Consider the following 22,038-nt stretch of genomic DNA (forward strand, 5'->3'; position numbering starts at 1 on the left):
TGTTCTGTTTTTAAGAAAAAATATGCCTTCTCAAAGACTAACTTTTGAGGAAGTACACAAAGTTACATCACCTTCTCGCTGTTGCTGGGCAACCAGGGTGGGTTGCTGAGGATATGGCTGGCTAAATAATCCGTATGCAGTTGGGTAGGCTGCTATAAAATGCAGAGATGTCGACACATGATGACTGAGAAACAATGACTGATCCAACACAAAATAAAGTCCATTACAGACCTGTATAATGCTGCATGCCTGCATACGCCTGCTGGAGCGGATCTAATGCTGTGACTGGACTCTGGGCTGGAGAGTAAAGAAAGAGAGACTGAAGAAAATGCAAGTTTTTATAGGGGAATTGATTATTACAGATAATTTATAATCCTTTAAAGACAGACCTACCGTGAGTAATGGTAAATACTTCTGTTAAAGCCATCCGTTCACTTTATTTCAACTTCCTTTCTAAAACATTGTGTTTAATAGCGTAACTCCTGATAAAGAACTACACTACCCATAATTCTGAAGAGAAATCTACCAATCATAGCAAAGAAACCACCGGCAAAAGAGTTCTGCAGCGACCACCCACTCCAATTATGCACTGTGAATGACGCAGTCGAGTGGATCTCCCTACACTCTCAAACTACTTATAGATTTGTATATATCTGAATATTTTTAAATTGACTTATATTATTACAATAAAATATATTGTTTCTATTCCTCACAACTTTACAACTTAAAATCAATTTATATATTTCCATATTTTTTAATTCAATTATGCCATTCGCAATGCTTCATGTGACTGTAGTTCATTCCCTCATTAAAGACGTTAAGTACACAGTCTTTAACCTTTGTCTTTTTGTCCCATTTTCAAATACTTTTCTGCTTCAAATCAAAGTTTGTAATGTTGTGATGCACATCAGAGCTGGTTGGTTTGGTTCATTTGGCTTAGAAACTCTTTTATGAAGGATTTTATGAAACCTCTATGGAAAACATGTATGGGAAAAATACTTCCAGAACCAAGACAACTGAAATGCTTGACTGCTTGCCTCACCTTGATATGGATAGACACCATTGGTGTAGATTTCAGATGTTGGCTGTCCATTGGCCGTTGCCGGCACAGGACTATAGCTGTTGACTCCAATTGGTGAAAGAAGAGCAGACATGGGCGTTGCCGCAATAGTAGGTGGGGTATTTGCACCTAAACGTTTGGAAATCCAATCACAGAGGAGAGAGGAGTTTAGACTAACAAGCAACAGACTTGTCAAAAAGTCATGAAAATTGGAGTTTTGTGGCTTTTAGTCTAAGTCTGTTAGCTTTGAGTTCACCTTTATGCTAGTGTGCTCCTAAACGCTGACAAAATCACATTTTAGCAGATTAACCTATTAAACATTTTATAGTCTTTCTCTTACCTAGCATTCAGGGCGTAAACACATTTTATTTATACATAAGGCGTATACACAATAGCGTATACACATTTTAGGGTAAGCTTTGTGTATTTGTGTTTAATTTAGAGCAATTCTCCTGAAATTTCAGGCACTTTACACTTTGTTACTTTTAGACACTGAGTTGCTAATTTAAGGGGTGGACTTAGCACTTGTTGAAATATATAAAGTACCCTCATTGCTGTTGACAGGAGAAGCATTTTTTCTGTTAGAGTAAACATTACCTGTAGCTTGCTTGCTGTGTTTTTCTGTTGTACTGGACTAATAGCTGTTGTTAGCCAGGAGATTGGACTGCACTTCACTAACTGTTAAGGTAAGCTTTCTCTATTAGTGGCTAGTTTAGAGGAATTCTTCTGGAGTTTCAGACACTTTGTCACTTTTAGATTTTAAATGTATAATTTAAGGGGTGGACTCAATTAGCAATTAGTATTATGCTGAATTCCATTCCTGAATTTCCATCTTCCTACTAGGAAAAGTGCAATGGAACAGCACATGAAGTTGGACTTCCAACTTGGAAACATGAATACCTTTAGCACAAATGCTAACATTGTTTATCAACTGGGTCGCTAGGAGACGTCTCTGGCGACAGTCGGACAGCTGCTAAGCTAACAGGTGTGTTGCAGATTTGTTTCCTTATACATCATCTTCCGAGCATCTGGCAATGGAATACCTTTATGGTCAAAGATTGTAGATATCAAACAGGAATATCCCACATTGACTTTGAATGGAATGCAAAAATAATTAGTGATTAGCAGTAAAACGGCAGCGGAAGTGGCAGACCTCCTCCAGACCTAACTTGGGTAAAGACCTGCGAGTCCACAGACGAAGCACCATCCACAATGCTAAGTTTTACTTTATCGCTTCTTTTTCTTATACAACTTCTATTTCCTTGTCATGCTCATAAAACTTGCTTTCAGTGTATTCCTGTTGTTAACTCTAGGCAAACAAATCTACACACACACATCTGAGATGATGCACTCCAGAGCACCTAAGATCGCGTAGTACTGCCCCACCACAGTCCCTCTCTCTTTCAGTTGGACTGTGGAACTGCCAGTTAGCTGTCAACAAATCAGACTTATTCCCTGCCTTAGCCAGTCAGTCAAAACTCAGTATTTTGGCTCTGATTGAGACATGGATCGGTGCAGACAACACTGCGACTCCTTTAGCTCTCTCTAGCGACTTTAGTTTATCCGAACTATCTGCGAAGAGGAGGTGGTGCAGGTCAAAAGACCCTGCTGACCTGAGCAAGTATCAATCTCGTCTCTCCTCTTTCTTCTCTTGTGTTTCTGCTTAGAAGGTTGACTATTACCAGAATAAGATCAGTGAAACTTCAGATTCCCGCAAACTGTTTTCAACTTTCTCTTCTCTTCTCTATCCTCCCCCACCTCCTCCCACTACTTCTCTAACTGGTGATGACTTTGCCACATTATTTACTGACAAAGTGACAATCATCAGCAGCCAGTTTTCTACACCACACACACAACCACTCCCTACCCTCATCCCATGCTCTGTTTTTCTCTTTCTCTCCTATCTCTGAGACTGATGTTTCCAAAGTGCATCTTTCTAACTGTCCTACCACCGGTCCCCTTGACCCTATCCCCTCCCATCTTCTGCAAGCTCTCTCCATCAATCTTGCCCTCACTCACACACATAATCAACACATTTCTTACAACTGGAAACATTCCCAACACATTTAAGCAGGCTCGAGTAACCCCACTGCTCAAGAAATCAACAATAATCCCACAGTAGTCTATAACTACAGACCGGTATCTCCCTCCTACCTTTCCTGGCTAAAACTCTTGAGGGTTGTATTCAACCAGTCGACTGCCTTTCTTTCACAGAACAACCTACTCGACAGACATCAGTCTGGCTTAAAAAAAGGACACTCAATGGGGACTGCTCTCCTGTCAGACCCTCTCAGACCTGGTTATCACAGGAACTGCGCTGGGATGGTTTGAGTTATACCTCACAGGCAGATCCTTCAAGGTCTCCTGGAGGGGAAAGATGTCCAAGTCACACCAGCTAACCACTAGTATTCCTCAGGGATCAGTGCTTGGACCCCTCCTCTTCTCAATCTACATAAAACCACTCTGACGATCATTAATGCACATGGCTTTTACTACCATTGCTTCCAGATGATACGCAGTTCTACCTGTCATTCCAGCCTGACGACCCCAGAGTGTCAGCTCGTATATTTGCCTGCCTTTCGGAGATCTCGGCCTGGATTAAGGAACGCCACTTTCAACTCAACCTTGCCAAGAAAGAACTCCTTGTGATCCCAGCCAACTCATCTGTTGACCACAACTTCACCATTCATCTTGGTTCAACTACACTAATGCCAACCAGGAACCTGGGAGTTCCCAGCTTAAATTCACTGCCTACATCTCATCAACTGCCCGGTCTTGCAGGTTCACGCTTTACAACATCGGGAAAATTAAGCCGCTGCGGATGGTCCAGGACACAGCTGTGCGTCTGGTCGTAAATGAACCAAAGATGGCTCACATCACTCTTGATTTTTACTCCACTGGCTACCTGTAGCTGCCTGCATCAAATTCAATGCTTTGACTCTGGCCTTCAGAACAGCCAATGTAACAGCACCCTCTTACTTAAAATCACTCCTACAAGTCTGTGTCTCCATCCGCTCTCTGTGGTCAATGAATGAGCGGTGCATGATGATCCTATTGCAACTTGGTACAAATTTTATGCTCATTCACTCTCTCTGTTCCTTTGTGGTGGAATGCATCTCTTCTGTGAGCACTCAACTAGTCCACACTAATGGCACTTACTATTTAATTTTATAAATCAACAAAAAAAAAAAAAAACATTTCCTTGTCTGTCTCTTTCTTCTGTGCTAGCTTCTATACTACTCTAGCTACTCGGGGAACTTGGCAGTGCGATACTGCAGATATTGTTGACTTCTGTATGACAAATTGCTTATGTTCTTCATTTGTAAGTTGCTTTGGATAAAAGCCTCTGTAACTAAATGTACATTTTCATCAAATAAAATGCTCTTTAGAATGAGAATGTCCCTCCCACTAATACCATCTGACACTGATTGGCAAAATAGCAAGTAGCAAATCATGGTTCGGTGGTGTGTCTTAAACTAAAGGGCTAATGGCCATTTAAAAGAAGGACAAGCCCTTCAAGGTGTACCATCCCAAATTCCTCATTATTTTGATAAAAGTGATAATCTCTGAATTAATTTCAAAGTGGAAATGGTGCTATTTCAAAAAAATAAAGGCAGATTAAATTGTAGGACATGTTTTGTACCATATCTCAAGAATCAAAGCAATATTATTGTGGCATTCTGACTTCCTTTCCTAAAGAACTAGCAATTATACTGTAAACAAAGTGCTGCTGGTATGGAGAAGGTGGGTAATTACTAGAAGAGGGTGTGATTGGATTGATGGGTGTGGCTATGATGCCATTCGCATTGAGTGCTGCCATCTGCTGCATCTGCATCGCTGCAACTGTTGGAACGGATGAGAAGTAGGCAGACTGTGCTACCAATGCCTGCTGCTGGACCAGCTGGGAAAGAGACTAACAGAGAGAGGAAAGAGTTATCGTTTTGAATTTCAGCATATGTTTGATTGTTCATGAATTCCCTTGCAAGTCAACGATGAAATGCAAACATCAGTATAACTCAATGCGGCATTATAAGGAGCATTGTGTAAATAAATGGCTCTCAGTTGGTTTTGCTTCAGGACTGATTTAACATTGGACATCAATAGGCAGCCTGACACAACACAAAACCCTTATTTAATTAGAATGGGTGATATTTTCTTTTACCTTGCATAGATTTGTGCATGTATTAATATAACTGCATGTGTGTTGTACTCACTGCTTGTGTGTAGGCATTGTATGTGTTAAAGTTTAGCGTCATTGGACTGAAGATGCCCAGCTGGGAGGCCACCTGCTGCATACGCCGAACACCTCTCTCCTTCTCTGTGTCTGCAAACTTCACCACTAGACTGGAGGATGCGCCCTAAGTAGAAACAAAGAGAGATAACAATGAGAGAAGACAAGACAAGACAAGACAAGAGAAGAGAAGAGAAGAGACTCACGGGTAGTGTACGACTCCCATGCAGACTGTTAACGGCAGCCTGGGCCTCTGCATGACTTTGGAATTTCACAAACGCACAACCTGCCAACATATCAACCTGTTAATACAACCTGTAATTTCAGCACAATATAAACATCCAATTGTGTGTTTCAGTGTTGACTTAGTTTGTGTGAGGATGTATTTGTAAGTGTATGTTACACGATGTCATACATCCCAGAGATTTTTCCATGTATATTGCTGAATATGAGAAAATGCCTTAGTTTGTGTGTGTTCCCCACCTTTGCTGGTTCCATCAGGTCCTCTCAGCACAGTGCACTCATCAATGCTGCCGAACGGTTCAAACATCTTACTCACGTCCTCATCAGACTGCTGTTTTCCCAACATCCCCACAAACAACTTCCTGTCCTCTGAACAGAGAGACACAGGAAAAAGATGGTCATGTTCACTTTACATTATTCAACATTTTCACAAGTTAATGGTACATTTTCAAAACTCTTAATACAAAACTCCAACCTGAACACGTAGTTCTTTCAAAACCTGGTCTAATGCTTTCATTATATTTGTGCATGTTTCCTTTCAGGTTATTGTGACATGTAATGATGAGATCATTTGGTTTAATCAAAATAACACAACCAAATGTTTTTCTTCCAATTTAGTCATTTTAACAATAATTTAATTCAGTAGCAAACAATGCAAGAAAGAGTACGTTTCAAACTGGCCTTAAAGACATTGAATAAAAAACTGTTACAGTACTCTAAAGTCACATTAGGACATCCTAACATTGCCTAAATTACTGTAAATTCATAATGCCTGAAATATCAACCCAATTTATAATCAAATATGTTTTGAGTAGTATACTGTGTATACTACTTCACAGCATACTGTACCTTTTTTAGACTGAGGTAAGCTAATATAGTAGCCTCTCTCATAGTGGAAAATGATGGCACAGATCTCACAACACAACAGTTCAAAGGTGGCAAGGGGGTGAGAGTTTCCAAGTAGGTATAGCTGCAGGCCAGAGATCTCCAAATGGGGGTGGGTAAATCCAAAAGGGGGCGTCACTTCCACACAGTTAAGGTTAGGGAAAGCTCCCTATATCTTTGCTGGCTTTTGTAGCTCCCGCCCCTTTTTGGAGCTCTGCCTGCTGCTATATCTTTGCTAAATCAGAGTTTAACCTCTCTGACAGGCCTCCAGTACTTTCACTCTCCAGCAGAGGGCAGGATGAACTTCCAAAACCTTCAAATATACTGTTTGGAAGCCACCACCATAATAATAATAATTAGAATAATTATAATTATTATTATATTATTATTATTATTATTATTATTATTTACAGTTCCAGTTAAAACATTTCTATAAGGAGATTGCAACTTCAACTGAATAAAAGTCTCAAAAGTTATTAAAAATGCATAATTGCATTCACATCCTGTGCAGAGTTCAAACGCCAAAGGCTCTGCATTTACAGTATTTGTGCAATAAATTACATATATAAAATTATCTGTCTGTGTGTGTCTGGAGGGAGAGGGTTAAAACTCCTTTGTTTCCTTCAGTGGAACTCCCCTCTGTCGACAAATGAAAATAAGGAAGTGTTTGGACCTGTGAAAGACATGCTGTGCATTTTCTCAAGCTTTAATAGCATCAAAACCGAACTTTAAAAACATTTTCCTTAAATGTTTACATTCATTCCGGTGGAGGAAAGAATTTATCCAGTTTCGGGAACTTCGGGAACATGTTGTGCAGTGCTGTGAATTGAGTGAAACGCATGACTCCTTGGATTAATGTGCTCAAAAACGCAGGTATACAATTTGTCACTTCGTGATCATTATTAAAAGTTAATACTATTTTAGAATACTGAGTCTCATTGATCTGCCACTGTGGTTTGGAGATGATACTAGTGATGTGTGGTTTACTAGTATGATTTTATGTTGGGGAAGGTGGAAAAAGATGCACCCAGCCAGGCGTCAAACGACTCCCTCACCTTAACCTTTACTTAAAGGAATAGTTCACCCTAAAATTAAAATTTGCTGATAATTTATTCACCCTCAGGCCATCTAAGATGTATATGACCTTCTTTCTTCATCAGAACAGGATTTAAGATTTTTAGGAAAGTATCTCAGGTTTTTAGCTTCATCCAATGCAAGTGAATGGACACCAATTTTTGACAGTCCAAAAAGCACACTTAGTCAGCATCAAAGTAATCCACATGACTCCAGTCGATTAAGTAATGTCTTCTGAAGTTAATCGATACGTTTGTGTGAAAAACTAATCGCTAATTAAAACATTTTTAACTTTAAATCGGCGCTTCCGCCAGCTCTCTGTAGCTGATTGAATTGACCTAATTCTCACGTGAAGTACGTTCCTCTATGGTAAACAGAGCAGAACTTCTGAATTCTCGTGCACTGACCAGGACTGCAGCAAAGTAACCTGGGTCCCCTGACTCTTTTTTGCTCTGGGCCCCTTTCCTATTAAACAATACAGTTCAGAATTTGTTGTGGGTCCCCCTGGACCTTTGGGCCCCTAGAATCATTATCACCTTTCACCTCACTAGCTACGGCCCTGATGCTGACTAAGTGTGCTTTTTTGGACCATCAAATATTGGTGTCCATTCACTTGCATTGGATGAAGCTAAAAACCTGAGATACTTTCCTAAAAATCATAAATCCTGTTCTGATAAAGAAAGAAGGTCATATACATCTTAGATGGCCTGAGGGTGAATAAATTATCAGCAAATTTTCATTTTTGGGTGAACTATTCCTTTAATCTCATCTCAACCTGGCTGCGCTTCATCTAAATATCATGATTTGTAAAATGTAGTTCCTCACAACAGTTTTGAGGTGAATTGATCTTACATCATTGGAAAATAGTGATCTGTGATAATTCTATTATATTGGATATTAAAAGTTATATGTCCATCTGTTAATGGGGGATTTGTTGACACAGTAATGTATTTAGATTTATGGAGTAAAAATATTGTTTTTATTTTGAAGTGAAAAGGTAAAGTTATTTCTTTGGGAATGTTACTGTCTACTGGCATGTTGTAAACAATGACTCTAATTTATGGGGTTGATGGTAAATAATTCCATGTGTTAAATGTACATTACAAGCACCACGGAGTGGTGGTGACGTAGTGGGCTAAAGCACATAACTTGTAATCAGAAGGTTGCTGGTTCGATCCCCAGAGCCACCACTGTGTCCTTGAGCAAGGCACTTAACTCCAGGTTGCTCCAGGGGGATTGTCCCTGTAATAAGTGCACTGTAAGTCGCTTTGGATAAAAGCATCTGCCAAATGCATAAATGTAATGTAAATGTAAATCTTCGCTATCCATTTTAACCAATAGGCTAACTGAGTGCAATTCAATTTGAATTTATAGTATGGTTAATATTACATCCATTCAATTAAAAATATGGGCATCTAAATACTGTATGTATATATTCACAGGCCTGCACAATATATAATTCATAGAATGTTTACCTTTCAGATAAATCTCTTTAAATGGGATTCTGTTACTTGATTTGTCTGTCCTTATTCAGTTATTGAATTATTCAACTTATTTGTGAAAATACATAATTACATAGAATATTTCATTTAGTGGTTTACATTAAATGACAAAATACATAATGAAGAATGATATCAGATGTATTTTATGAATTATTAAAAATCAGATTCGTACCTTTTAAAAACCAGAAGATTACCAAGGGGGCTTCTTGCCCGAATTTTGTGCTATGAAAAATAATTAGTACATTTTTCTATTTATTTCCCATGATAATATAGTGGATGATGATGATGCACCATCTCCTGTACATGCTAAGCTTAAATCTACTGTAAATATGTTACAGTTTGAAAGTAAAAAAACATTGTTCTCCCCAGAGTTATCTTAAATCTACTGCCCACTAATGCAGCATTATATTTTGATTATACACTGCCTGGCCCAATTTTTTTTTTGAATACTCTAATATTTTGTTGGACCGCCTTTAGCTTTGATTACAGTGCGCATTCGTCGTGGCATTGTTTCAATAAACTTATGCAATGTCACAACATTTATTTCCATCCATAGCTGCATTAATTTTTGGCCGAGATCTTGAAATGACGACGGGACAGTCAAACCACTCCTTAAAGTCTTCTCCAGCACATCCCAAAGACTTTCTATGGGGTTAAGGTCAGGACTCTGTGGTGGCCAATTCATGTGTGAAAATGATTCCTCATGCTCCCTGAACCACTCTTTCACAATTTGAGCCCAATGAATTTTGGCATTGTCATCCTGGAATATGCCCGTGCCGTCAGGGAAGAAACAATCCATTGATGGGATAACATGGTCATTCAGTACATTCAGGTAGTCAGCTCACTTCATTTTATTGCCGCATATCGTTGCTGAGCCTAGACCTGACCAACTGAAGCAACCCCAGATCATAACACTGCCTCCAGAGGCTTGTACAGTGGGCACTATGCATGACGGATGCATCACTTCATGCACTTCCCTTCTTACCCTGACGCACCCATCGCTTTGGAATAGGGTACAACTGGACTCATCTGACCACATGACATTTATCTATTGCTCCACAGTCCAATCTTTGTGCTCCCTGGCCAATTGAAGTTGTTTTTTTTGTTTTTTTTCTCGATTAGCCTCACTAACAAGTGGCTTTCTTGTGGCCACACAGCTGTTTAGTCCCAATCCTGTAAGCTGTCATCACATTGTGCATGTGGAAATGCTCTTAATTTCACTATTAAACATAGCAGTGAGTTCTACTGTCGATTTTTTACAATGTGACTTAAAGCGTTTTAGTGATCTCTGATCACGATCATTCAAGATTTTTTTCCTTCCACATTTCTTCCGTGAAGCTGACGGTTCACCACTATCCTTCCAGGTTTAAATAATGCGTTGGACAGTTCTTAACCCAATTCCAGTGATTTCAGAAATCTCCTTAGTTGTTTTCTTTGCTTGCTGCAGGCCAATAATTTGTCCCTTCTGAAACACAGTTACATATTTTCCACGACCACGGGATACGTCTTCTGACATGGTTGTTTAAGGAATGAGAAGTTACACACTGCATCAGTTAGGGTTTAAAGAACTGTTGCCAGCTGAAACATATTAATCACTGCAATAATGATCCAATCATAGGCTCTTAAGGATCTGCTCATTTAAATCCAAATGGCGACTTTTTTATTTGCAGTGTAGTTTGATTGTATTTGAAGCGGAGAAGGTTGACTGACATGAAATATAACAACATTTCTTGATTTGTGTTTCAGTGCATCACAATGAAGGCCACATGGTGTGCTGAATTTCTAATCATTATAATTTCACTTTTATTTCACAAAGGTATGCCACTTTTTATTTTAAAATGACCATTGTACTGTTCTATATCTGTACACTTTGTATTATGTTGCTTTTTCACACAAAATTTTCTTCAGGGATCATTATCATAAGTGTCTAGTTTCTTTATGCTTAATACAAGTATGCAGAATCAACAGTCTTTCCTTTGGTTTGTTTTTCAGGCACATGCTCCCAGAGTATTGAGGCTGTTACTGCCTTAATAAACCAGCCAGTGATTCTCTCCTGTAAAACCAGCAGCTGTGAGAATGTAGTATGGAGCATGAAATTCCCAACAGAGGCAACTATTGCCAAGTGCCATACACAGACATGCACTTTTGAGGAAGGTTTTCAGGGAAAATTCACAAACAACAAAGAAAAGTTGGTTCTCATCTCAGCAAAATACAGTAACCTTGGGTTCTATGAGTGTGTCTGTGATGGGATCAAACATTTAGTTAAATTAGACATTTTGTGTAAGTCATTACTGTATCTGCCAAAGCTAGTGTAAATATGTTAGTAGTGTCAAGAAATGCATATTAAGACAACAGAAAATTCAATAACATGACTGATTTTGATTTGAAATGTTTTCCCCATAGTTGCTCTAAAAGTGACAGCAGCCGAGTCGGAAATCATCACCCTTCATTGTTATGCGAACAATGCAAAGGATGTGACTTGGATGCATGATGATAAAAGAGTTCTGCACTACACAATTAGTGGATCCAGAGACTTTGAAAGTAGAGTATCAGTGGAAGAGGACTGCTTCAAAAACGCCGACCTCTCTTTAACAATCACTGGTGTTTGCAAGACAGATGCCGGACTGTACCGCTGCTTTGCCAATGATGAAGCTATTAAAGGATACCCACACGCTTATATGCTATATGTGAATGGTAAGACTGGAAAACGTCGTTCCAAATCATGTTTTTAACTGGCATAATATGGTCATACATTCACTGAGCACTTTATTAGGAACTGAGCACTTTATTATTATCCCATCTCACAAAAGATCGGCAATGGCCGCGCGACAGCTACAAAAGCAGGAGAGCACATCGAGAACTTTATTAGGACCATAGTATTCCTACTAAACTGCTCAGTGAGTGTATATTAAACCACAATGTGGTAATGAGAATTAGGGGGTAAAATGTGTTTAAATGTTCTGAAAATAATGTCACAATATCTTGGTCCAAAGTGAGTGTGAGTTTAAATATGCATATTAATGAAGCTTGGTCGACTTTGTGTTTTTAACTCTGAAAAAGCAATCACAGTGTATAATCCAAATTATCTCCTTTGATTCACACAGGGAAACAGTCTAGTCCAGGAGGAAACCATACGGAGTGCAACTCCAATGTTGCAGAAGATCTGATCATTTATAAATGGGTCACCGTAGGCCTTGTCATAATCTTGGCTCTTTTAATCGTTATTATACTCTATAAGCTATATTGTATCAAAAGTGAAAGTCAACCAACATCAACTACAGACAGTCAGCCTATACAGGAGCCTATGTATTCTCACCGTCTACTGGCATGTTATCATCATGTGACTTCACCATCTGCAGATGATCAGTCAACAACACAAATGGTCACTCAACCTGTTCAGGAGAGTCAGAATGGCATTACTGATAATAACCTCAAGCTTTCCAATACCAAACCTTTTTAATCTGCCAGAATGAGATCCTGGCATCTTATTCTTTTATATTTGCATTTTGGTCTGAACTAGGTATGTGCCAGTGTGGTCGACTAATCGACTAGTTGATTAGCGGGGTCAACTACTAACATGAATATTTTAGTGGTGCTGGTTTTAAAGGGTTAGTTCACCCAAAAATGATAATTCTCTCATGCTCTACTCACTTTTAAGCCATCCCAGATGTGTATGACTTTCCTTCCTCAGCAGAACCGAAATGAAGATTTTTTTAAGCACATTCCAGCTCTGTGTGTCCATACAATGCAAGAGAATGGGTGCCATGACGCTGCTGGCTGTTTGATGGTCCAAAAGGCATATTTAGGCAGCATAAAAGTAATCCACACGACTCCAGTCGATAAATTAATGTCCTCTGAAGCAAATCGATAGGTTTGTGTAAAAAAATAAACAGATAATTAAAACTTCATTATCTTTAAAATCAAAACTATCGATTTGCTGTAGAAGACATTAATTGATCGACTGGAGTCGGGTGGATTACTTTTATGCTGCCTATATATGCCTTTTGGACCGTCAAACAGCCAGCAACGTCATGGCACCCATTCACTTGCATTGTATGGACACACAGAGCTGAAATGTGCTTATAAAAATCTTAATTTCAGTTCTGTTGAAGAAGGAAAGACATACACATCTGGGATGGTAAATCATGAGATAATTACCGTTTTTGGGTGAACTAATCCTTTAATGGGAAACACAATTTCTCAGATTAATTGAGACGCAACTTCTTGGAGAGTGTTTTTGCATGATGATAACTTGCTGTGTTTAACAATGAATAACAGTCAGCACAGTAAAACCCTCTGCAAGACGTTTTGTCTCTTTAATGTTTTAGGTTTATTCTTTTTATGCGATGTTGTTACAGCAAAGCGCCAAATCAACAATACATTTTAAAATGATCACTGTTAGATGTTAAATCCTCTGCTGTGAGTAATTTATGCTGTGAGCAAGTGAATCAGCTACTATTTTTTTTCTTTTTATTTAATTTCTTGTGTGCAACTTCATTTTTGTCACTTTAGGGTTCTTCTCAGTTAAACATCATTCCATTTATCATTCAATTTTGTGTAAGATAATTTTTTACACATGCCAATTATTTCCAAACCAATTCTAGTAAGAAAATTAATAAAATGTGCCAGTGCCAGTTGTGATGGAGAGCCTGTGGGTCAGTCACCTTTGCTTTATTTTGCTCTTATACACTAGCTGGATTTTCATCCATGTATATTTATGCAGATTTTGGGACATCACATTAAAATGCTGGCTGGGAAAACCAACATGCAAATAAAATCTCCATATTGCAAAAAAAAACTTTTAGATAAGAAAACATGCACATAAACTGGTAGACGGAAACACATTTACCAAATAAACTCCTGTAGAATTTATATAGGAATACAGATGCGCAACAAAAAATCATGTGTTTTTGCCCTTAAACAAGTCATGTGACTAAATAGTTAGTTCCTAGCTGGACTAACCAGCAGACCAATATCTTCACATAGCATCTCAAATTTTGCTCTGGTCATTCTAAAATGCCGTTGCCAAAGCCTGCATAGTTTGCAGAGCAAATAAGTCAAATACAATCTTGAACTGTGCCAAAGAGCGGGCTTATTGGCACTTTTGGTTCATCAGACACATAAAGAAAAATATCTAGCAGATTAACATGGAAAATCATAAAGCAATCATAAGCGATTACACCTGCCATCAAAATGATTGGCTACTATTAGCCTACAGTACCTCTCATAACAGAACTGTGTAACATGCTTTCGCTCCCAGACATAAGACATCTACAGTGTAACCTGCAAACATAAGGTTCTTCTCTAAACCACAAATCATTTATTAAATGTAATAAAGAGCTACAATGGCTACAATTTCCCTGGAAGTGACTATTTTGTTCTCTAAAACACATGAGATGGAAACGCTGCTTTATTCGCAAATAGATTTTGAGAAATTGTGATTTTTCGCATAAATAAAATTAGCTATTTGTATGAATACTTAGCTACTGTTTTTTATTTGCACCTCTAGGTAATAAACAACATTGTGGAACACCATTCATGTTTAAGTTGAGGCGTGATTCTCTGTGACTGCACATACTATATAAGCAATATGCAAGGAGCCACTTATGATGGACAGGTAGGGCTGGATGATATGGCAAAAAATATTATCACAATATTTATTTTCATATAGTTTGATATCGATATTTATCACGGTATACTGTACATACTGGAGTGGTGGTGGTGTAGTGGGCTAAAGCACAGAACTGGTAAGCAGAAGGTTGCCGGTTTGATCCCCACAGCCACCACCATTGTGTCCTTGAGCAAGGCACTTAACTCCAGGTTACGCCGGGGGGATTGTCCCTGTAATAAGTGCACAGTAAGTCGCTTTGGATAAAAGCGTCTGCCAAATGCATAAATGTAAATGTACATTTCATAATATTATGTGGAAGGAAATGCATTCCACATGATTGTAAGACCTCAAGAATGAATGTACCCATAACTTGTTTGTTTACAAGTAAACTCAACAGGATAAGGTACCTTTTCATTTAAAATTCAAGAAGTATACTCAGTTTAGGATTTAATCCTACATAAGATGTGTGACCTCTTTTCGATGAAATTTCGCCAATTTCATCATCTTCAACAGACGTTTGACTGCACTTAAAGACTTTCTTGTGACCACACTCCAGTAGGTGGCGGTAACAGAAACTATTTAGCAGAGACGGGTCACCTCTATTAAAACGAATGGGAGAAATTGGAACACAAACAGATGTTGAAAGGAAGTCCCGCCTAACAGGTAAAAGAGCCAATCACCTTTTATACAGACATCACCTGCCAGTCAACTTGAGAACACTCATGTGCATTAGCTATACAAGCCGCGAAAATTGTTGTTTAGCGTAATCTGAGGTAAAGAAGCACAATTTATGATTCCAAGTGTTGTCAGATATTACAGCTGATTTTAAATATGTCCTTTGATCATAATCTTGACCAACCGTTTTGGAGATTTCGGTCTTTCCCCATTCAAGTAGATAGGAGCTGCACTTTCATGACTGGAAATAGCTTCCCAAGAGCGTTCCAAAGATGGCGGCCAGTGGACTGACTTGCTAGAAAGACTTTGGCGGTAATGCACCATAAACTGGATTGCCAACCACTAATAAACATCACAACAAGAAGAAACACTTTCTTGCCTGTGACAGCACTGTGGATCAACTAAACAGTACGTAAATAAACAGCAATGGTGTTGATGTTGGAATTGCTGTTGTGTTCAGTTGAGAGCTGTATTGCATTGTCAGTGCTGTCTTGAACGGTATGTAACAACATCATATTAGCCGGATAGCTAGGTGCCAGCTACCGGCTACCTAGCCTTATTAATGGTTTATACAACAGCAGGGCTATGTAGCCGCTAACCGGCTGATTTCATGACTGTGATTCAGTTAGTTAGTTGTGTGTATAAGTTTGCCAAACTGTTTGTGTTTTTAGCAACACACACCTGATCCGAACATAGGCTAAATATAGAAAATTACTCAAAAGTTTATCATCGATATCTAGGAATTTTTTTTTCTCTATAAATATATGGATATTGTTTTATCGCCCAGCCCTACAGACAGGCCAGGCAGTCTGGCATGTTTCATTGATCGGACTGAACTGTTTTACTGAATTTGGGCTTGTCAGTTTATGATTTTAGTTCTTTTTATTTTTCTTTGATTAGAAAACTGTATGGGCCTAAATTGTCACTGCTAAATAATGAATCCTTTTTCCTACATGCTAGATTGCTACTTTTTAAAGGATTAGTTCACCCAAAAATGAAAAATTCTGACATTTTCTCACCTCTACAATGGCGTGAATGGCAGCTGAGGCTGTCAGATCCTAACATTCTGCCTAACATCTCCTCTTGTGTTCCACGGAAGAAAGAAAGTCCTACAGGTTTGTAAAAACATGTCGGTGAGTAAATAATGACAGAAGTTTTGGGTGAACTGTTCCTTTAAGGTAAGCTACACAGGTTAAACAGCGTATGAGGACGTGCACACGTATACTTCAGTAGACAATTGGTCATTTATGAACTGTCAAGGAAAACGAGAGGAAAGAGAAGAGGAGAGCTGTGAAGTGTGAAGGTGAGAAAATATGAGAAATTAGCTTTTAAAATGCCACAGTGATTTAGGAAAAGGGTGTTTAGAATGGAAACAGATGTTTTACAGTACCTCCTCTCCCCTCACTGTCTGCGGGCTTCACCTGAATGGGTCGATTCATCTGGAAAATAAATCATAATAGTCAAAAAAGTAATGAAAAATGTGTCAAATATTCAAATTCAATCACCATTCAACATTACACAGGCTATGTTCAGAATGGAACACCAGTTTACTACCTCAATACTGCAAATCGAACTGTGTTTGGTTGTTTTACTTGTCGGTCAGACGTTCTCATTGTATGTGAGTGGGCGGTTCTAGGACAGAATAAGCTGCAGAGTGAACGAGACTTTATGCTGATTTCCATATGCTCTTTAACATATAGCTATATCTTTTAAAGGTTAAACCTTTGAAACTGCTGCCCTTCTGCACCCAAACACTCACATACTGTAGAGCGATAAGCTTTAGAATGATGGCCATCTGATCAGGATTACACAGACAGTGGATTACACTGAAGACAGTGTGTGTGTGTGTGTGTGTGTGTGTGTGTGTGTGTGTGTGTGTGTGTGTGTGTGTGTGTGTGTGTGTGTGAGAAATCCTGCCAGTGAAAAGGGAGGAATATAGGTAGGTTTGGAATCACTGCAAATAGTGTCATTTGTGACCGTGTCAGCAGCAGTCATCAAAACAGACTGCAGCTAAACTGCAGGATCGGAAATAGATTGACAGCAGCTGTAATACTATTAGAAATAATCCGGATTCAATACAAGCTAAGCTCAATCGACAGCATTTGTGGCATAATGTTAAAAAGCAAAAGTGTTTCAGAAGTATAGCCACAAGACGTAAACAATGTGTGATAAATCACTTACTAACCTGTATAGTTATATCACAACTGTGCGCTCTAGTAATTCATTACATTTAATAACAGAGCCACAGTGGCTTTAACTTCCATTTTCATGTCTATTTTGCACCAATTTCCCCAGAAATTACAACTTTGCTCTCTTAAACACATGGAATGGAAACACTGCATTATTTGCAAATTGTTTTTGCAATATTCCGATTTTCGCATTATCCTTAATAGAAAAAGAACATTTATTTAAACCAAGCTGCAAAAATTCCTTTGGAATTAATGGAACTTGTGATGACCAAATACATATACATATGCAACGCCTAGTTTTCCGTCATTGCACCCTTGGCCCCACCCACTGGTGCTCAGTCAGTCACACAGGTGAAGAGGATGGAGATGGGCCTGTCATGGGAGATTCATCCTAAGTGGACTTACAAAGGAAACCTTCATGTGCCTGTCTGGATTTAAAGGTTTTTCTACATAAATATGCAGACAGACATCTTTGAGCGCTTGATACATATCTCGGCTGCTTTTTTTTTTATTACAATTTTTTATTAAATCATACAATAACAATGAAATGTACAACATATATATATATATATATATATATATATAAAATCAACATTTAAACCCCACAACTCCCCCTCCCTGACCAACCCTCTGGTCAAACATAAGTAAATATATAGAAACAAAAATCAAACAGACACACATATATACACACATATATATATATATATACAAATATACATATTATATATATATATATATATATATATACACACACGCATACATATACAAACATAAATACATACACATATATATACACATACATACATATATACACACACATAATAATCATACCAACTATATTACACTACTCTCTCCACACCCCACCCGAGAGCCCTCCAAAAACTCCAATACCTGCCTCATTTCCATATAAACATATCCAAGCCACCCCGTCTTCCCGATGACACCTCCTCATAAGCTGCCACCCTCCCCAACTCCGTGCACCACTCCGGATATGGGGGCGCACCAACTGACCTCCAACCCTTCAAAATAACCTGCCTGGTGATCATCACACAGGTCACAACCCAGTTCTCTATATGACCAACCCCCACATCGATGACCGCCCCATCGCCCAGAACACAAAGTCTGGGGCAAAACAAAACCCGAGTGCCCACCACGTCGCACACAAAATTCTGAACATTCGACCAGAATTTCTGGATCTCGACACACCACCAAAAAATATGGGCCATGTCTCCATCCTCCGATTGGCATCTCCAGCAGGTGGGAGTGTCTTTAAGACCAAGCCTATACAGTCTAGAGGGGGTCTAATAAAATCTATGCAAAATTTTGAATCGTATAAGACGCAGCCTTGCATCTGTAGATGCAGACTTAAAGTTTTTAAGAATCTTAGCCCACACTCCTTCCTCCAGTGCCAAGTTGAAATCTTTCTCCCAAACTCTCTTGAGAGAAGTTAAGGCTCCGTCCCCCATACTCTGAATTAACAGGGAGTAGTACACTGATGCCTCATGACCTTTTCCAAAAGCCGCAATCACCTCTCCCAAAGCATCTGCCTCCTTAGTGGTGTGTGTGCTACTCCCAAAAATAGAACAAAGCAGATGGCGCAGTTGTAAATACCTATAAAACTGAGGTCTGGGGATCCCAAAATGTTGGACCAAGTTTTCAAACGATCTCAACACTCCACTTTCATATAGGTCACTGAGTGTAGCAACACCCCTCACAATCCACTCTGGCTAGCAGAAAGGGGACTTGCCAATACACAATCTTGGGTTCTGCCATATGCTCGAGGCAACATTTAAATAAGTGTCCAATTTAAACAATCTGGACACTTTAGTCCATACTGAGTGTAAATGCAAAATAACGGGGTGTAACTTAAATTTTCCAATTAGTTTGATAGAGATGCTTTGTAATGACGAAATAGGGACAAGAACTGCCTGTTCAATAACAAACCAGGGATGGGCTCTCTCAGGTGGAAGTGACCAATGAGCCAAATGTCTGAGACTGAACGCATAGTAATAAATCAAACTCTTGGGTAGGCCTAGCCCACCTATGTCTATCGGCTTATGTAACTTATTAAAATGCAATCTGGAAGTTTACCATTCCAAATGAAGGACTTCGCTATGCTATCAAATTGCTTGAAATAAGAGAGGGGACATCTACAGGGAGAGATTGTAGCAGGTAGTTAAATTTTGGAATACAATTAATTTTAATAACATTAACCTTCCCATTCATCGATAAATGTAATGAAGCCCACATCGCTCGAAAATCTTTTTATTAAAGGGTCAAAATTAACTCTAACTAAATCAGACAAATTTGCTGGGAATAAAATCCTCAAATACTTAATGCCCTGTTTGGGCGGCGCCCGGCTGGAAAGCCGTTACTGGACAGTATGCTGTCAGAGACAAAGCTTCGGATTTAGACCAATTGATTTTGTATCCTGAGAACTTGGAAAAGGAATTAATCATTCTGTGGAGGCAAGGCATAGATCTAGTAAGTTCAGAGACAAATAATAAAATATAATCTGCGTAAAGCAGAAGCTTATGCGCCACACCTCCCACAATCACCCCTGGAAAATCATCTTCTCTTCTTATCGCGGCTGCTAATGGTTCCAGGGAAAGACAGAACAATGAAGGGGAAAGAGGGCAACCCTGCCGAGTGCCCCTATCCAGAGTAAAATAATCGGAAATTAATCCATTTGTTTGTACCACTGCTACCGGGTGTCTATAAAGTAACTTAATCCAACCAATAAATGTACTCCCGAACCCATACATTTCCAAAATCTTAAAAAGATAATCCCATTCTACCATATCAAAAGCCTTTTCGGCGTCAAGTGAGATGGCAGCGACCGGAGACTGATCGTTCGCTACTGACCACAAGATATTGATGAGATGCCTAATGTTATCAGAAGAGCTACGGCCCCGAATAAACCCCACATGATCTATATGTATAAGAGATGTAATAACTTTACTTAATCGATTAGCCAAACTTTTTGACCAAATTTTTACATCTAGTTGGATCAGAGAGATTGGACGTTAACTTTTACACTCGCTTGGATCTTTGTCCTTTTTAAGAATCAAACTGATCCAGGCTTGTGTCATGGTTGGAGGAAGCTTTCCATTCTTTAATGATTCAGTATAAACTTCTAACAAAAGTGGAGCCAGTTCTGTAGCATAGGATCTAAAAAATTCTGCGGCAAAACCATCTGGCCCTGGAGCCTTGCCAGTAGGTAGGGACTTAATTACCTCATCAAGCTCCTCCAAGGTTATCTCAGAATCAAGAGAATTTTTTTTTGCTCAATCGTCAGTTTAGGAAGATCTAATGGTTCCACAAAGTTTCAAATATCTTCATCAGTAGACAAAGACATGGAACTATAAAGATCAAGATAGGACTTTATTTCTTCTAACAAGATAGAAATAAAGGCATTATTAATATCAATGGCTAAGGTAAAAATTTCACCACCAGCAGATTTCACTGAGGGAATGATAGAAAGAGACTCTGATTTATATATCTAGCCAAAAGCTTCCCTGCTTTGTCCCCCGACTCAAAGTATGACTGTCTTGCCCTGAATAACCAAAACTCCACTTTCCGCGACAAAATAGTATTATATCTATGTTTCAATCGGGTCAATTCTCTGAGGTCATCAGCTGACATACGGCACTTCAGCTCTGCCTCTGCACTTTTATTATTTCCTTCCAACTCCACGAGTTCTCATGCTTTGGATTTTTTGATGAATGAGGCATACTGTATGATCCGACCAAAAGTGCCTCCCAAGCCACGCCCACAGAGGATACTGAGGACCAGTTGGTCTCCATATAAACATTGATTTCAGTCTTTAACATTTGTTGGAAATCAGGATTTTGCAAAAGGGACACATTAAGGTGCCAACTATATGATTTATTTTTCTCTGTATATGGCAAACTCTCTAAACTCACCAGGGCATGATCTGAGACTAAGATGTTTCCAATTGAACAATCAACAACAGATGAAATGAGGGATTTGGAAATCCAAAAAAAAATCTATTCTAGAATAAATCTTATGGACTGATGAAAAAAATGTATAGTCCCTACCAGATGGGTTCAAAAGTCTCCAAATATCTGTAAGACCAAGATTTTTACACATCCTGTGAAGCGTCAATGTTGTTCTAGGGGGTTTACACAATTTTGCCTTACTGTGATCAAGGACTGAGTCCATCAAAAGATTAAAGTCTCCTCCCAATATTATATCATGAGGGATGTCATCGGTTTGCAGCATACCTTCAAGATCTATAAAAAAGCCCTGATCATCAGCGTTAGGTCCGTAAATATTAGCCAAAATCAACCTTTGCTCTTGAATTTCAGCTAAAACAATAATGATTCTCCCTAATTTATCTTTAGTCTGTTTGAGACATTTGAATTGTAGATGTTTATTAATCAATATAATGACTCCCTTGCTCTTACTTGAGCCAGCACTAAAAAAAAACATGTCCACCTCATATCTTCACAAATTTTTCAGCTTCCTGCGGGGAGAGATGTGTTTCTTGAAGAAACACTATATCATATTTCTTATGTTTAAGAAAAGTAATAACCTTCCTTCTT

At 38.8% G+C, this 22,038-nt stretch overlaps 2 protein-coding genes across 5 annotated transcripts in view; one reads left to right on the top strand and one right to left on the bottom strand.

The window, feature by feature from the left end:
• The window catches only part of LOC127454392 (CUGBP Elav-like family member 3), a 56,267-nt gene that overhangs the window by 10,091 nt on the left and 24,138 nt on the right, over positions 1-22,038 (bottom strand). Inside the window, exons 4-12 of one of the 4 annotated variants that reach the window (XM_051721574.1) lie at positions 16,672-16,720; positions 16,301-16,390; positions 5,775-5,903; positions 5,498-5,577; positions 5,275-5,418; positions 4,817-4,973; positions 1,043-1,189; positions 232-297; positions 72-149 (exon numbers count right to left, since the gene is read on the bottom strand). In XM_051721574.1, the coding sequence (XP_051577534.1) occupies positions 72-149; positions 232-297; positions 1,043-1,189; positions 4,817-4,973; positions 5,275-5,418; positions 5,498-5,577; positions 5,775-5,903; positions 16,301-16,390; positions 16,672-16,720 (940 nt within the window). Of the gene's footprint in view, positions 1-71; positions 153-231; positions 298-1,042; positions 1,190-4,816; positions 4,974-5,274; positions 5,419-5,497; positions 5,578-5,774; positions 5,904-16,300; positions 16,391-16,671; positions 16,721-22,038 lie in introns of all 4 variants that reach the window. The other 3 variants (XM_051721573.1, XM_051721576.1, XM_051721575.1) reach the window with 3 other exon arrangements.
• On the top strand, positions 7,049-12,705 carry LOC127454414 (uncharacterized). Its single transcript, XM_051721602.1, has 5 exons — positions 7,049-7,292; positions 10,742-10,811; positions 10,988-11,275; positions 11,399-11,689; positions 12,100-12,705. Exons 1-5 carry the CDS (start codon positions 7,275-7,277, stop codon positions 12,453-12,455), a joined length of 1,023 nt encoding a protein of 340 aa, XP_051577562.1. The 5' UTR covers positions 7,049-7,274; the 3' UTR covers positions 12,456-12,705.

Source organism: Myxocyprinus asiaticus, chromosome 16 (assembly GCF_019703515.2).
Source record: "Myxocyprinus asiaticus isolate MX2 ecotype Aquarium Trade chromosome 16, UBuf_Myxa_2, whole genome shotgun sequence".
NCBI lineage: Eukaryota > Metazoa > Chordata > Actinopteri > Cypriniformes > Catostomidae > Myxocyprinus > Myxocyprinus asiaticus.

What these genes read in the sequence shown, in the direction of transcription:
- LOC127454414 (XM_051721602.1), top strand. An exon ending in TTCACTTTTATTTCACAAAG is followed by an intron (nt 10,812 to 10,987) that starts GTATGCCACTTT and finishes TTTGTTTTTCAG; the next exon opens with GCACATGCTCCCAGAGTATT. An exon ending in TTATATGCTATATGTGAATG is followed by an intron (nt 11,690 to 12,099) that starts GTAAGACTGGAA and finishes TGATTCACACAG; the next exon opens with GGAAACAGTCTAGTCCAGGA.